The 15,947-nt window shown below is 37.6% G+C and overlaps 1 protein-coding gene across 7 annotated transcripts in view; it reads left to right on the top strand.

The window, feature by feature from the left end:
- Window positions 1-15,947, top strand: part of RBMS3 (RNA binding motif single stranded interacting protein 3) — a 698,310-nt gene that overhangs the window by 210,318 nt on the left and 472,045 nt on the right. For all 7 annotated transcript variants that reach the window (XM_066245086.1, XM_066245089.1, XM_066245084.1 and 4 more), the window contains exon 3: window positions 10,982-11,040. In XM_066245086.1, coding sequence (XP_066101183.1) covers window positions 10,982-11,040 — 59 coding nt within the window. The remainder of the gene's footprint in view (window positions 1-10,981; window positions 11,041-15,947) is intronic.

The following is a 15,947-nucleotide window of genomic DNA, read 5'->3' as shown; positions in this document are numbered from 1 at the left end:
TTTATATAAATAGAATAATTTAATATGGACTTTCTTCCGTCTTGCTCAACATTGGAGATTCATTCCTATTCATTACATGCATGTTGCTTGTCGCTGTAGCTGTTTACTCCCATCGTGGTATATAGTATTCCATTGTTTGAATAAACCTAATATATTTGTCTATTACATGGATTTTGCCATAAGTATAAGTTGTTTCCCATTTTAGGCTGTTAATGAATGTTCTTCTAAACTATTTTTAATGCAAGAAAAAAAGAAACACAGCTTATCTAGTAATCTTTTATGTTGTGGGTGTAACAGGAAAATAGTCAAGTTGAAGCTTTCTTTTAAGCTGATTATTTACAAATTGACATCCTCGATCTTGTCTGTTCATTAACTTTTTGGATACCTCTTCCCTGCTGTCTTCGGTATGAAGGCAGGCTGATATAAACAGGGAAGGCAGTTCTGTTCTTTAGTAACTCTCAGTAATAAACCAGTGCTTCCCGCAGAGTTGGGGCAGTGCTGTGATAGAGGGAGCACTGGTGGTCAGGAGGAGATGGTCCCGATACACCTGAATGAAAGATGAGGGGAATCCTTCTGGAGGAGACAGTCCCAATGCTGGTGGACAAAGGGATATATATGTGTGTAGAGAGGCAGAAGGAAAGAAAGAAATTCTTGGCTGGTTGTTTTGCATTCATTATAGCAGGGAACATCCTAGAATCCCGCAGCAATCAACTTTGGCTGCATCTTGGGGCTCAGATTGGGGAGTGACGAGAAGAGAGACTAGAAAGAAAAACTGAGCTTGCTACCTTCTCTGACTAAGATAGTATAAAAAAGTTCTGTAAAGCATTGAGGAGGGCTAAAGGACTATGAACAGAAAAGTGCCTTGAATTTTTCTTTTACTGAGATGATACTACAACCGACTTGAGTGACGTCACCCTTGCAATATGATGATAAAGAGTTAATTTTGGTGTGAATAGTGTCTGCAATGGACTATGAAGGCACAAATATACACATAAAATAAGAATAATTAACCACGCAAGAGCGCATTTGTCAGTAAGTGGTTAACTTTCATAAGTTTCTCTCCGTCTGATTTACACCGCAGTTAAGAACAGCTGTTATTCTCTTTTCTGGAGGAATATTGCCACATCATCAAATGTTTATTGTGTTTCTTACTAGATGTACGTACTCTTTGTTTTATAAACCATGGAGTCTGCCCTTAAGGGGCTGTATCTGTGCTTAAACACAAGATTCAGAGTCATACGTGTGTGAAGAATGTATAAAAAAGTTTTGGGGTGTGATAATATAGATATTTTGTTACACTGAGAGTAGCATAAGAAACCTTGTCATGGACGTTAGAGACAATATACTCAAATTTTATTAAATGAGAGTTGATCAGATTAAAAGAATCTATAAGAAGACACGATAATCTTCCTGGCATGTGGGGAGCAGCTGTATTTATCTTGCATTTTCTCTTTAGCCTATGACCTTTCCAAATGGCACCAGCTAAAAATGTGTGATAAGTGTTCTCTTTGTCATGTAAAATATTTTCCTCACTGGAAAGAAAGAAATGCACTTGGGGGTGTGTGTCTGTGTGCACCTGCGGTAAGAGTGGGGAGAGTGAAGGCAAATGAACTGGAAGTCACTGATCACTGAGTTGAAACAGAGTTGAATGAATTGTGCCATCTACTCACTTCTTAATTACATTTTACAGAATCTATTTATAACATCAGCCTACATTTTCTGACCATTTGGTAATTGAAAGACTGAGTGAGCATCATTCCAGAAACCACATTTTTGACTACCTACTATATACCTATCAGTAAGCTAGAATGCTTAAAATGTATTTTCTGCCCTGGCCGGTTGGCTCAGTGGTAGAGCGTTGACCTGGCGTGTAGAAGTCCCGGGTTCGATTCCCGGCCAGGGCACCCAGGAGAAGCACCCATCTGCTTCTCCACCCCTCCCCCTCTCCTTCCTCTCTCTCTCTCTCTTCCCCTCCTGCAGCCGAGGCTCCATTGGAGCAAAAATGGCCCGGGCGCTGGGGATGGCTCCTCGGCCTCTTCCTCAGGCGCTAGAGTGGCTCTGGTCTTGACAGAGCAACGCCCCAGAGGGGCAGAGCATCGCCCCCTGGTGGGCAGAGCGTCGCCCCCTGGTGGGCGTGCTGGGTGGATCCCAGTCGCGCGCATGCCGAAGTCTGTCTGTCTCTCCCTGTTTCCAGCTTCAGAAAAATACAAAAAAAAAATTTATTTTTTTTGTGTGTGTTCTCATTTACCTGGTATGGCAGTTATATGTATTTTACATATAATTTAATAAGTACTATGGATAATACAGAGAATCTGTAAAGCAAATGATGTTCACTTTCGTAGTTGGACTACACCATTGATTTATGTTAGCATGAATATATGACTATCCACTGGACAGTGGGTCTTCCTGCAGTAAGTTCCACAAGGTCTGAATCTTCGGGGGTGACATAGACCCGCTTTATCTAATATACTTCTCAAAATTTAATGCAAAGAGATTGATGTATTGACAAAAATGGCTGTATTCTCATCCATTTGGGTTTGTTGTTGCATACACTTTTGGGATGAAGAAGACGGTTCATTTCAATTAAAATTGGACTTGATTTTTATCTTTTCTGTGTTTTTGTACATGTGAGCTTTTAAATAGTGAAAATTACCTTCACTGGAATACTTCTTTCTATATTATTGTATGATTTTGTCTAGCTCTCCCTTTGTGAGTTCTAATTATTTTGAAGCATTGTCATTCTTATATTACCAAATTACAGAAATGCACTTTTAAATGTTATGAAGCTCAGAAAGATTCCATAGACAGTTCAAGACTATCATTCCTTTAAAGGCAAATCTCCCTGGGAAATAAGTAATTGAGCTCTGATCATTAGGCACTTCCTCATATCAATAGTAAAAACTGTGTATTCATGAAAGAGCTTAGAGCAGTTGCTATATAGATATAACATTTTTCTTTCAATATTTTATGTCAGTATTTTTTCTGTGAATGTGTTTGTAGATTTAAAATCATGTAATGCATTAAAATTTTTACAATAAAGACTTCAAAAACATTTCTTCATTTGGCTGTTGAGAAATGTTATAGCTCACTCTCTTTTTGAATGAAGTGACTGACAGTGCTCAAGGTAAGGTATAGAAAGTGATGAATCACTGTCAGGACAATATGCACTTCGCCATGTTGCAATGCAGGGATATGTCTGTGTCTGGATATACTTGACTCTCATTACCATCCTAATTGTGTTGTCCGATGAGGGGTGTGACACTTGCTTTCACTCATTTAGGCATTCATTCAATAAACATTTATTGATTGAGTCCTGTGTGTAAAGCCAGGTATATAAAATTAATAAGTCCTATCTATACCTTACCCTTGAAGAACTCATTCTCAATATTAAGATTGGAAAAGGTACAATATAGTAAAATCAGTGTTGATAAAATATTGCATTTGTTATCATGAATACAATTGATGATTCAGTGCACTCTCCAATAGAGCTATGCTCAGTGCCTGTTGGATCATAACCACAGTTGAAATGAGCTGTCTGGGGAAGAGGGACAAAGGTGAGAGTAGTGACAAAGAAAACCTAGGGAAAGATTATAATGAAGCTAAGTGACCCATGTCAGGATTGAGAACTACTACTTTAATAGCAACAGCACCATCAAACAACTTTTTTGGGGACCTAATTGTGCACTTTGGTACTGGGGCACACAGTGGAAACCAAGAGCATTCTCTGAACAGCTTGATTTCACTGATACTAAAACATAGCCCTCAAAATGATCATGTGTTGTACGGTTGACGCAATGTTTTGATAATACTATTGAGGCAGTGGATGATATCAGGATTTTTAGAATCTGAGGTGTGATGCCTTCAAACAAGCAAGTGTAAATTCTGCCACAAAGCTGTGTTTTTTGTTATGTGTTCAGTTGATATTAGATGTAGTAGAACATGTAACATATTGGGAAGTCATAAGCCTCTTTAAGGAATAAATTTTTCTGGAAATGAATTCTAACAATCAATGATGAATGTCTGGCTATACTATTTCCAATGAATGGTGGTCATTTTTAGGTCTACTACAGGACTAATCATTGCCAACATCTGCAAAAGATTTTCATTTGTTTTCATGGCCCCATGACTGGCTACAGGACTGAATTTGATCCAGGCTTTGTGTGTGTGGTATGTGTGTGTGTGTGTGTGTGTGTGTGTGTGTGTATTGACAGTGTGATATCAAGTAAAAGTAAGGATTTTTTAGCCAAGTACATTTGAGTTTAAGTATAAGCAATATAACTCAATATCTGTGTCAACTTGGGCAAGTAACTTAATATATCTAACTTTAACTTTAATTTATTTATCTTAAAAATTAGACTAATGATATCAACTTATTAGGTAGTTGTAAGAATTTGGAATAAAATATCTAACGTGCTTTGTGTAGTGATTGGCACAAGGCAGGTGCTCAATTAACGGTGTGTGTGTGTGTGTGTGTATGTGTGTGTGTGTGTTTGTGTATAAATAGGTAAGTGTTTCTGAACTGGAACAGTTGTCAGGTCCATAAAAAAGTATTTAAACATCAACAGATTGTTATAGGGTTAGTATGCATCAAGCTTTTATGCTGGATATTTTGAGTATGATCAGAAAAGCATAAAAGATTATCTGGACTCCTGAAAAATCAAGGTCTGCTTGAAGAGACAATCTCCTGGGGAACAAACAATGTCATAAAACAGTAAAATATTACTTACAACAACAATAATAATAACAACAAATGCTAGGTGAGTCTATGCAGGCTGTGAGCCTAACAGCTGTTCAGATTCGGGAGAAGTAGCTGGTAGACTTGGAGGGCTGAACATGCAGTTTACCCTTGAATGGACTTTATTGTTTAGATAAAAAAGGGAGTAACTGGAAGACATCAGTGCTACCATCACAAACTGGAGGTCCTTCGGCTCTGTGGACCTAGAAGAGCTGTTTTATTCGGCCTTTCCATTAGCATTTCCAAATGACAAAGAATGAATGAGCAATCTGGAAGCAGGCAAAGAAGCACATTTTCTAAAAGGATAATGTTTCATGCATTAAATAAATGTAAGACCTTTTTCTCGGTTGGTATCAATGTAGAAGACATGTGAATAATGAGTTAGCTGGAAGTTAATTGACTGTGGAGACTCTATTTTCAGTCTCCGCCTGTAGTTTTTTGAATTAATATACACAGTGGGTGATTCAGCAAAAAGGATTTAAAAAATAAATTCTTTATAGAAAGATCCCATCAATTTGATGTCTTCATAATTCTTGAAGCATAGTTCCATAATAGCTCTATTTTCTCCTTAACTTCAGAAAATAGAAGATACCATTAGTTTAAATCAGGTTTGTATGTGGAATAATCATGTATCTCAACAAATATAGTTTGAATCAGATGCTGTTCGAGAGAATAAATGCAAGCCAGAATTGACTATTTCTTTAAAAAATGTAAGATAAGACTTGTATTGACAAGCTAAAGTGAAAGTATCTTAAAGCATTAATAGACAACAAATACATAGACTTTTGAAAACTCTGTTATGAAAAACCAAACTATAATAGGTGGGTAGTTATTATAGACTGAGTATTGTTTTACTGGGTACTCTTAGAATTAAATAAAATGTTGTTTGGGATCTGGTCATGTTTGGAGAATGCAGGGGTTCTCATTATAGGAGGTGAATATGCAGATATGGTGCACATTTTAATGCATATTAAAAGTGTCATAACGATTCTGTATTAGGTGCTTCTGACATTGGCTATAGAAGGTACTAAATGCCTGGATTGAAAGACTTCTGATATAAAATCTGTTCACTCCATTTATTTGTTTCCCCCAAGAAGTTGAACCCCCAAACAAAGCTGACAGTGAATAATATTTTATCCCTTCTAGCTGTAGGAAATGAAAGTATAGAAAAGTGATTTGGATTTGTCTGAGAGCTTCTGAAGTCAAGAGGCACATGGGACCAAAGCCCAGGTGTCTGTTTCCAGACATCAGTCAGTAATTTGGTCACATATTTGATCTAATATCTGATTTTGCTTTCTACTCATGGGTGGCATATAGAAAACCTTCATTTTCATCTAAACCCTAGGAAGGGGAAAATTAAATAAGCAAGACAATTTAAGTTTCGGAATACCTTGTACTGCAGAAATACATTATTTTCCTTTGGAGTGTGTAGAAATGTATCTTCAATCTATATTATAGTTTTGACTCTAGTCTATGAGTATGCTTTGACAAAACATCAGGAAGAGAGATTTGCTGTAATTTAATTCTTCACAGAGATATTATATGGGTGGTTTTTGTGTTTATTGTGGTTTTGGTCATTAAAAAAAGTTTAAACTTTATTTACCTACATCAGTTGATTTTGCAGAGCACGGAGAACCCAGCACCAGTCATGTGGAAAGTACCTGTTTGTCCAGTGAGAGTTCAGATATGGACTGGAATCAGTGGCCCATTAAATACCGCCTTTTTGTTTAAAGCATATTCTAGCTTTGCAAAACTATTGTTGATGAAGAATATTGTAACTGAGCCAAAGAATGAAATTCCTCTACCTGGCCCTGGCCGGTTGGTTCAGTGGTAGAGTGTTGGGCCAGCGTATCGATGTCCTGGGTTCAATTCCAGATCAGAGCACACAGGAGAAGCATCTGCTTCTCCACCCCTCCCCTTTTCACTTTTCTCTCTCTTTCTCTCTCTTCCTCTCTTTCTCTCTCTCATTTCCCATCCTGCAGCCAAGGCTCAATTGGAGTGAGTTGGCCCCAGGCACTGATGATGGCTCTGTGTAGTTTGCCTATGGTGCTAAGAAAAGCTCAGTTGCAAGCATGGCCCCAGATGACAGAGCATCGCCCCCTAGTGGGCTTGCTGGGTGAATCCCGGTAGGGGTGCATGTGGGAGTCTGTATCTGCCTCCCTTCCTCTAATTGAATAAATAAATAAATAAATAAATTCCTATACCCTCAGTGAGAGTAGAGGCTCAGTCAGGTACTCCAAGTTGTGTTCCATTGTTTTGTGATTCTATACTACTGGAAAGTCTTACATAGAGTGTAATTAGGAATCAAGAAATCAAAAAATAGCATAATTTATTTTTTGGTGTGCACATTTATGTGTGATGTTTCCATTTTAAGTAATATAATAATACTTTCTGGGAGATAATTGTGGGGGGTTTTGTGTTTTTGGATTTTTTTTAGAAAAAAAGTTGCTTGCTTAAATAGTCACAAATACTTTCCATAGAAAGGATTTTATTTTATTTACTGTAAAAAAATAAAGCCTATTTTTTTTACTGTAAAAAATATAGCCTTTTTTTACTTATAATACATTTAACAAAGGAGTAGATACCTTTGTGATATTGATACAGTAAGACAATATGCACACCATAGGTTAGAAGTCTCATTGTGAGATGTAGCTCATTGAGGTATAGTAATGTTTAATTTCCTCTTTAAAAGATAGGGCTAAATTTTAATTTAGAAGGCATTTACATGAAGAAATCACGACTGGCTTTAGCAATCAATTAGGAAGGATTTCTCTCTTAAAAGTTTGTGTGTCTGATGTGTGATGGTCATAAATGTTCTGTTATTTTTATTTCTCTAGTTTTTAGTTTACCCATTCTATATTAATGGTGCTTTGTATAGAGAAAACTAGTTTTGGCAAATGTTCTCTTTCTTCTCCCTTTTTTGTTATTTACTGTAAAGTACATAAAATTTTGCAAATGTTTACTTGCCCAAGTAGCCAAAATATAGCAAACGTTACTGTAGTTAATGGGTATAATTATAGGTACCTTGAACCATTGTTGACTATAGAAACTGTTCAAATAGGATATTACTTTACTGGTTATTTTCCTAAAAGAGAAAACTTTGGGATGAAATAGAGCTTGAAAAGAGGCTTTATGTGTTTTTTAGGGAGGGTAAAAAAAGGTGAGGAGGTGAGTCATTTTGGAGACTTGTATTATTATAGCATGAGAAAGTAGACATTTCAGTAATTCTAAACCAAGCCCCAAATACCTTCGACCGTGTGGCTATTTGTGTGGTTAAGTGTGGGAAGAATTCAGTTAATGAAATTTCTACCATTAAAAATAACAATATAAACTATAAATGCAAATTATCTTTTTAACAAATAACTTTACCTGCCAATTTTTTTAGTAAGATTTTTTTTAACAGTCTGAATAGTCATGTTTTAACCTGCCATTTGGGACAGAAACTCTCTACCCCCATTCATCTCTTATCCCCCTTGGAGAATGCCAAAGACTGGAGACATTTTTATACAGCAGATAACAGGAAGTCACTGCAAGAAGAACGAATATTTAATGAGCACATCCTACGCCAGCCACTGTTATCAGTACTTTTGGTAAAACCCCATTTAATCTTCACCACAACCCTATGAGCCCAAGACCATTTTCATCATTTTATATATTTAAATTGATGTATAAAAATGAAAATAAGTAATCTAAATTAATATTTAAAAAACAGATTTAAACTTTCAAAGATAATGAATGATGCAAAGAACACATAAGAATTAACTTACCAAGTATACGAGGCTGAATTGAGATTTGAGCCATGGCGGATAGTTGTCACAGCACATGCTTCTAACTACTACACTGTACTGCCCTGAAATATAACACCTGGATTCCCAAAGAAATGAGGGTTTGATTGAACTCGAAGATTTGACCAGATCTTCCTTCTCTGTTACAGAGGCAACACTATGTAATAGTTAGGCACTGCACCAAATTTAAGTATTTTATATTCAAGCTTCTGATGTCATCTTCCTTAATCAAGTGATTTTGATCAAGTTACTGATCATTCAGACTATACTTTCTCCATTTTCAAGGTAGTATTGACATTTGCATCCCTAGAAATCATTGACTTAATTAACTGTGGGCCTATAGGTCCAGGGAAGGCAGTGGTACCAGGGATGCAGGTAGCTGACACATCCGGGTTATTCTGGGAAACTATGCTCGTGCTGGGCAACTTCATCTCAGTTCTGGATGGCTTTAACAAGAGAGGAGCTTGTAGGGGACTGGTGGGAATTATCTCAGACCCCTTCACCTGATTGCATAAAAATATTCCTCTATTTATTGTAGCCTATCAATGGCTCAGCTGCTGTTGGCATGATTTTCAAGACTATAGGTACATCACTTGCATAATGACATTAAATTCATACATTTCTAGAGGATGCTCAGTCCTTCTTTTGTCAAAACATCTAAAAAATAAAGAGGCATCTGGCCTATGGTGACACAGTGGATAAAGCATCAACCTGGAATGCTGAGGTTGCCGGTTCAAAACCCTGGGCTTGCCTGGTCAAGGTACATATGGGAGTTGATGCTTCCTGCTCCTCCACCCTCTTCTTGCTCTCTTTTTTCTAAAATTAATAAATAAAATCTTAAAAAAAATAAAAGAAATAAAATAAAAATAAATAAAAAATAAAGAGGCAAAGATATTTCTAGCACTATTCCATTATCAACACTAGAATTTTAGTAAACGATGACCAAAATGCTCCAAAGAATTAATGAAATAGTAAAAGGTGAACACAAATGTAAAAAAAAAAACAACAACAAACATTGGTGATAGGGAACTCAGTTCATTATTACATGGAAAATTTAATATTTGTCATATATTTTTATATTTAGAAACATAGAATCAAAAGGAAGCTTGTCAAATATGTTGTTGAGCATCAGCCCAGCATGTGGAAATCCCAGGTTCAATTCCCAGCGAGGGCACAGAGGAGAAACTCCCATCTGCTTCTCTACCCTTCCCCCTCTCCTTTCTACCTCTCTCTTCCCCTCCCGCAGCCGAGGCTCCATTGGAGCAAAGTTGGCCCGGGTGCTGAGAATGGCTCCATGGCCCCCGCCTCAGGCTCTAGAATGGCTCTGATTGCAATGGAGCAACGCCCCAGATGGGCAGAGCATCACTCCCTAGTGGGCATGCCCGGTGGATTCTACTCATGCGCATGCAGGAGCCTATCTCTCTGCCTCCCTGCTTCTCACTTCAAAGAAACACAAAAGAAAAAAAAATGTTGTGATAGTGGTTGACATCTTGAACATAATGTGAGTTGTTAATAAACTTGGCACTTAAATTGGCATTAAAACTTCTCCATGTTATTATGTTGATTCAGAAGCATTCTTTATGGAATCCTAAAGAAGAACAGGGCTTTAGGAAATTAACTCTTTAGTCCTATCAGTTTTACCTCAGGGAAGGGGCTCAGAGAGATGGAGTTTTGTTGTCCGTGTTTCCCATATTTTAAAAACAACCTCTAGAGTAGGTGATCTGTAAGAGATGATACCGTAATGACTATATTTATGATGTACATAGATATTTATGGTAGACACTTTATTGTAGGTGAAGTACCATTGGATAATGTATTTATTTATAGCAAGCATGTATTGAACTCTATTATTGTTGGTGGTAGGCATTGAGAATACAAATCTCAGTCCTTCTCCTCAATTAACTTGCAGAGTAATCTAGTTTTATTAGTTAAGTAAGTAACTAAATTTATTTCTTTCTATTTACCCTACGAGCACTGATAGGAACATCTTAACATTTCAGTTGAACCCTCTCCCCAGTCCTGAAAGGTGATTATTGCAGTTCTCCCTTTCACAGGTGGACAGCGGCCTTGGAGAAGTTACGTTAAACCTCTCCGGGTTGCCACAGAGCTGTATGCCTGCCCCACTCAGCCTGGCCCCAAGGTCTGCAACTCTCCTCCATACATCCACAGAGTGCAATTTACTTTGATGACAATCACACGCCATCCCCTTTCAGCCACCTAAGACAGCCTGACAGGTTTATTTTTGAAGGCTCAGCCCGGTGATTATGTAGGAAAGCACATTCTTGCATTATAGAGAAGAACCGGTGAAAAGAGATCATCCAGGTGTGAAATGGGAGTTCAGAGCTCGTCTTCTTGGTTTATTCCTGCTCAATTGTGTGTACAGCCATGTTCATTACGGTGTTTTAAATGTCTTCATTGGGCTATGATAACTTGTTTCTCTCTCTCTCTCTCTCTCTTTCAGATATGGAAAAATTGTATCTACAAAGGCAATTCTCGACAAAAACACAAATCAGTGCAAAGGTAGGTGTGAGGTCATCTGTACCTTTAGCTCTGGCTTATGCTGTTCCTAGGTGGCGGTCTAGGCACCCACTACACAGTGATCACAATACACAGTGTATGACAAACCTCTATAATAATACCGAGGCTTTGATACATTGTATTTCAAGTAACATTGCTCATTAATTTTTTTCATTAACAAACAAAATGAAAAGCAGGAATTAGAACAACTACCAAATTGCTTCAGCATAAAACTAAATTACCTCTTAACAGCATTGGGTTGTATGGTTTCAATGATATCATCAGTGATGCAGATTGATTTCCTATATAAAAATGAGGAACTCTGGGGGAAACTTACCCATGCAAAAACATGTTTTAATGTATCTGTTCTTTAAAGCTTTACAACATTGGTTGGCTAGGGATGAAGTTACGATCGGCCCACTGTGTCTAATCGCCAGCTGCAAGTACCTCATGGGATTTCAGAATTGCTATCTTATTAAGGCTTTTTTTATTTTTTGGAGTGGGAAAATATTTCTGAAGTTATTTGACTATATCTGTGACTCATGTATCTTCATGTCTTGGAATCCAGTGCTCTTTCAAGGGTTGCACCATGTCATTTGTGAAATCTATAATATCTCTCTCACATGACTCAGTTCTAACTGGAAAATTAGACTGTTTCTTGAAACATGTTCTTGGTTGTTCCTCCAATCCTGTCTTTTTAAGAGTACTGACATTGAAGATGCGAGTTAGAGCTAAGATTATTCTAAACATTGCCCTATTTTATATAAGTATAGTATGCATAAGTTTTAGAAATGAATACTCATGCACTGCACAATGTATCCTAGCCTAATTGGGTGGTGGTAGTCAGATTCAATTCAATAATTTGAAGCAAAACAAACAAACAAACATATCATGTCTCTTATAAATATACAAATTCACGAGGTATTCACGTGCTACAAGAAAAACAGTAAGACATGGTTTCTGTAATTTGATACAGTTTCTAGTTGAAAAAAAAAAAAACATAAAGGAAACCAAGGAACCAATACTAGTAAAATTATTCGGATAAGCACATCTGCCTAACACATGTGAGAGTATAATAGAGGTATCTATCTGTAAGAGGGGTATCCACAAAATACAGTGGGAAGAGAATGTGGAGATTTGTTTTGGAAGAATTAAGTTTATAAAGCCAAGACACAATTATAGGCTTGAGAAAGGTTGATGTTTAAGAGAAAGAATTTCAAAATGTAATTGATGAGACCCACATATCTGGGAGAGAAAAATTCTCAGGTAAGGATATTGGTAGAAAGAAGGAAAGGTTCAAGGTTTTGGAAGCTTTTAAAAAAAGTTATCCTGAATATTTTGAACTTAGTTCTGTATAAACCCTTTAACAGTTTTTTGTTGTTTTTTTTTTTTGAGAATTCACGATATGATTCTATCTGTGTTGTAGAGAAGTTAATTGGCAAAGGTGAGTGAAATCGAATTACAAAGGAGAGGAACTGGAGGCAAGAAAAGAGCAATCTCAGGTTTGAAATCTATAGATCAGGAGGAAACTGAGGAAAGTCACCCAGGCATGGTTAGGGAAATGGAAAGGGGGCCCCGTGAACATTTGCAAAGGTAGAATCGAATATTCTCTGTAAAGGAGAAATAGATGAAGAAAGGAATGTATCAAATTAAGCCTACAAGTTGAACTCATCATTGGGGAGGATGGCTGTACAATTTACTAGGTTAAGAAGTTCAGAAACAGTAGTAGTAGGTTTTGCAGAGAAAGTGATGAGTTTTGTATGACCCATGCATGCTGAGTGAGAGGCCCTGGAATAGCAACCTTCTGGGAGATGTCAAAGGCGAGGGTATACATAAGTTCAGACTGAAGCTAGCGACTAGATACAAACATCAAACAGCTCCCTGGTAGAAGGGGAATGGGGTGGGGTCCGTTAGGATGGGCAGCTGAACCCTGAATCTTGGAGAACATGTAAGAGCAAAGTTATGAGACTTGACTCGTAAAGAGGATAATCTTTACTTGTGGCCTGTGGGAAGCACACGGTATGTTAGAAGCATTCGATTGCTAATTCTTTTCTTTCTAAACCTGTCCAAACCATTTCCAAAGTCTTTGGGTGCAAAATATCTGTAAGTGCAACCAGAGAAAATTGAGGCATTCAACTCAGGCAAGTCAATAATATTGATTGAGTACTAATCAGAAGTACAAATGCTTCTTAGACAAGTGACACCTGTGAACCTCAGCAGATCTTATTACATGTCTGATAATTGGAGCGGTCAATACAAAAGGATCTTGCACTGTGCAAAGTTTTGCTCAGAATGCAGGTATCTCTTGTCACTGTACAGCACTGATGATAAAAATGTATAAATTACTATCCTGAAAAACCACACTTTGTATACTTGTGAGATTTGAAGAGCTGTAACTAAAATGGGTTGTCTGAGTTTCCATATGCAATTATTTTTTTTAACAGAAGGGTGCTGATATGGACAAAAACTCTGGGTATCATTATCTCAACTCTTAATGCTCCCATACATGACTGTCGATTGAGGATGGTAGGAGAAAATAGTAAATTATATCTCTTTTTGTTTTTATATCAACTTTCTGTGTGTCTTTTATAATGTACATATTAATATAATTTTACAAATGCATATGTTTTAAACAAATATGGTAAATATTGAGTTCCTTGCTCCAGATTATTTTTATTTATAGTAATATGGACTTTTAAAGTAGCTTGGAGGCTGGCTACTGGTTTCAAACCTAATAAACACTGATACATACAGGAAGAGAAAGAGGAGGGAAGAAAGGAGGGGAGGAAAGGAGGAAAAGAAAGAAAGGAGGGAGGGAGGAAGGAAGGAGGGAAGGAATGGAGGGAGGGAGAGAGGGAAGGAAGGAAGGAAGGAGGGAGAGAGGGAAGGAAGGAAGGAAGGAAGGAAGGAAGGAAGGAAGGAAGGAAGGAAGGAAGGAAGGAAGGAAGGAAGGAAGGAAGGAGAAAGGAAGGAGAAAGGAGGAAGGGTGGGAATAAGGGAACCACCAAGGGAAATAATTTAATAGAAAGGCGGTAAAGGATGACTTTATGAGAGGGCAGAGGGCTATTAGACTTTCGCCTTGAGGGTAACGTGAAGAAGCTGAGGTGATCATGCGTTCATTACACACAAGTGAGAGCATCAGTTGCCTTGCCTAGCCTCAGGATTTGGAGCCGGTGAACAGCAGTAGAGACTGAATCGGGAGCTTTGAGCTTTGTGAAGCACATGTGGGAGGTACCCTAAACATAAGCACTTACAATCAGACAGGTATTACTGTCACTTTCATGCTTTGGGAAAATACTATTTTAATGATATTCTGAGTCCCATTGAGAGTATATCCTTTAAGAATAATGGCCCTTGAAATGATTTCAGTAGAAACTACATGTTATTAAGAAGAGACAGCTGTTACATTTATGAAAAATTGCTTCTAGTTGCAAATGAGGACCATGGGAGCAAGTTGCTGAGGTTGGGAAGAAGATATGACATCACTGAGTAGTTCAAGAAACTGATAAGACAAAGTGTTAAAACGCCATCTAAATACTTATTGAAATAGTCAAGAATTTTCTAATATTAGGAAAAGTGACTGATCCAAAAGGTGTTTGTGGAGAAATAGGAAGAATGATATCAGAGGTCTGTAGACCATGATTAAAATGAAGGTTCATTCCTTATAAAATTTTATGATGTGAGATTCTGAATTGGAGGGAAACCATATGGAGTTAGGAGCAAGGGGGACTCCCATTTACAGGTCCATTGGTGGAATGAATGTTAGGAAAAAACAAACAAACAAAAGATACGTGAGCAAACTACAAAGAAATAATGTCCCATTCAGTGGTAGAGTGTCTGCCTGGTATGTGGATGTTCTGGGTTCGATTCCTAGTCGGGGCACACTGGAGAAGCAACATCTGCTTCTCCACCCCTCCCCATTTTTCTTCTCTCTCTCTCTCTTCCCTTCCTGCATCCCTGGTTCCACTGGTTTGAGCACATTGGCCCCCAGGTGCTGAGGATGGCTCCAGTGGCCTCTGTCTCAGGTGCTAAAAAATAACTCTATTGTGAGGATGGCCCCGGATTGACAAAGCATCGGCCCCAGACGGGGATTTGCCAGGTGGATACTGGTCAGGGTGCATGAAGAAGTTGATCTCTCTATTGCCCCTCCTCTCACTTGGAAAAGAAGGGGGGGGATTATGTCCTCGGGGTATTAGCTAAAAGATTGAAAACATGAAAATTAAAGCAATTTGCAGTGATAAAATTTATACTCTCTCATGGAGCAAACATTATAACATGCAAGCCATCCAATGCTGGTTTCTGTGAAACTGGTTCATCCTTTCTTCTTTAGTATCATGATAAATTGGTAGAGCCTTCTAAAAAATGGCAGTGTGGGGAGAACAAAAAAGACATGTTATTGATACTAATAATTCCACTGAGAATGTTGTTCCACTTATTTTATCCAAACATCCTGTTTTAAATGTGTATATATGCACGCACTCTTAGTCCTCTTTTATTCTCTATATTGGTGTAAATACAAGAAATGTCCCAATTCTAGCTTATGGAGCACATGTGATTGTTATATAGTCATTGTGATGATAGTCAAGAGGTTTAAACTATGTCCACTATGAAAGCGTTTATTATAGGAAGTTAACTAACTATAGAAGGATAGAAAATACAGTGTACAATAAATATGAAGTACTGTGAATATTTGTGAGTCATTATTGCTTATGGTTATGTCTGTGGTGGAGCCAGACGGTCTGGATAGACTACCATGTCTCTGCCTATTGGCCGGATGACCTGTGCTCAGTTACTTAACTTTGGTGGGTGCCTCAGTTTCTCCATATATAAAATGATAATAATATATGCAAGTAATATTGATATAAAGGAATAATATGATGAGCATATGAATTAATGCTTGAATGATACTC

Source organism: Saccopteryx bilineata, chromosome 10, assembly GCF_036850765.1.
Source record: "Saccopteryx bilineata isolate mSacBil1 chromosome 10, mSacBil1_pri_phased_curated, whole genome shotgun sequence".
NCBI classification, from domain to species: Eukaryota; Metazoa; Chordata; class Mammalia; order Chiroptera; family Emballonuridae; genus Saccopteryx; species Saccopteryx bilineata.
Note: the sequence above shows the minus strand (reverse complement) of the source record. Positions and strands in the feature narration are given on the sequence as shown.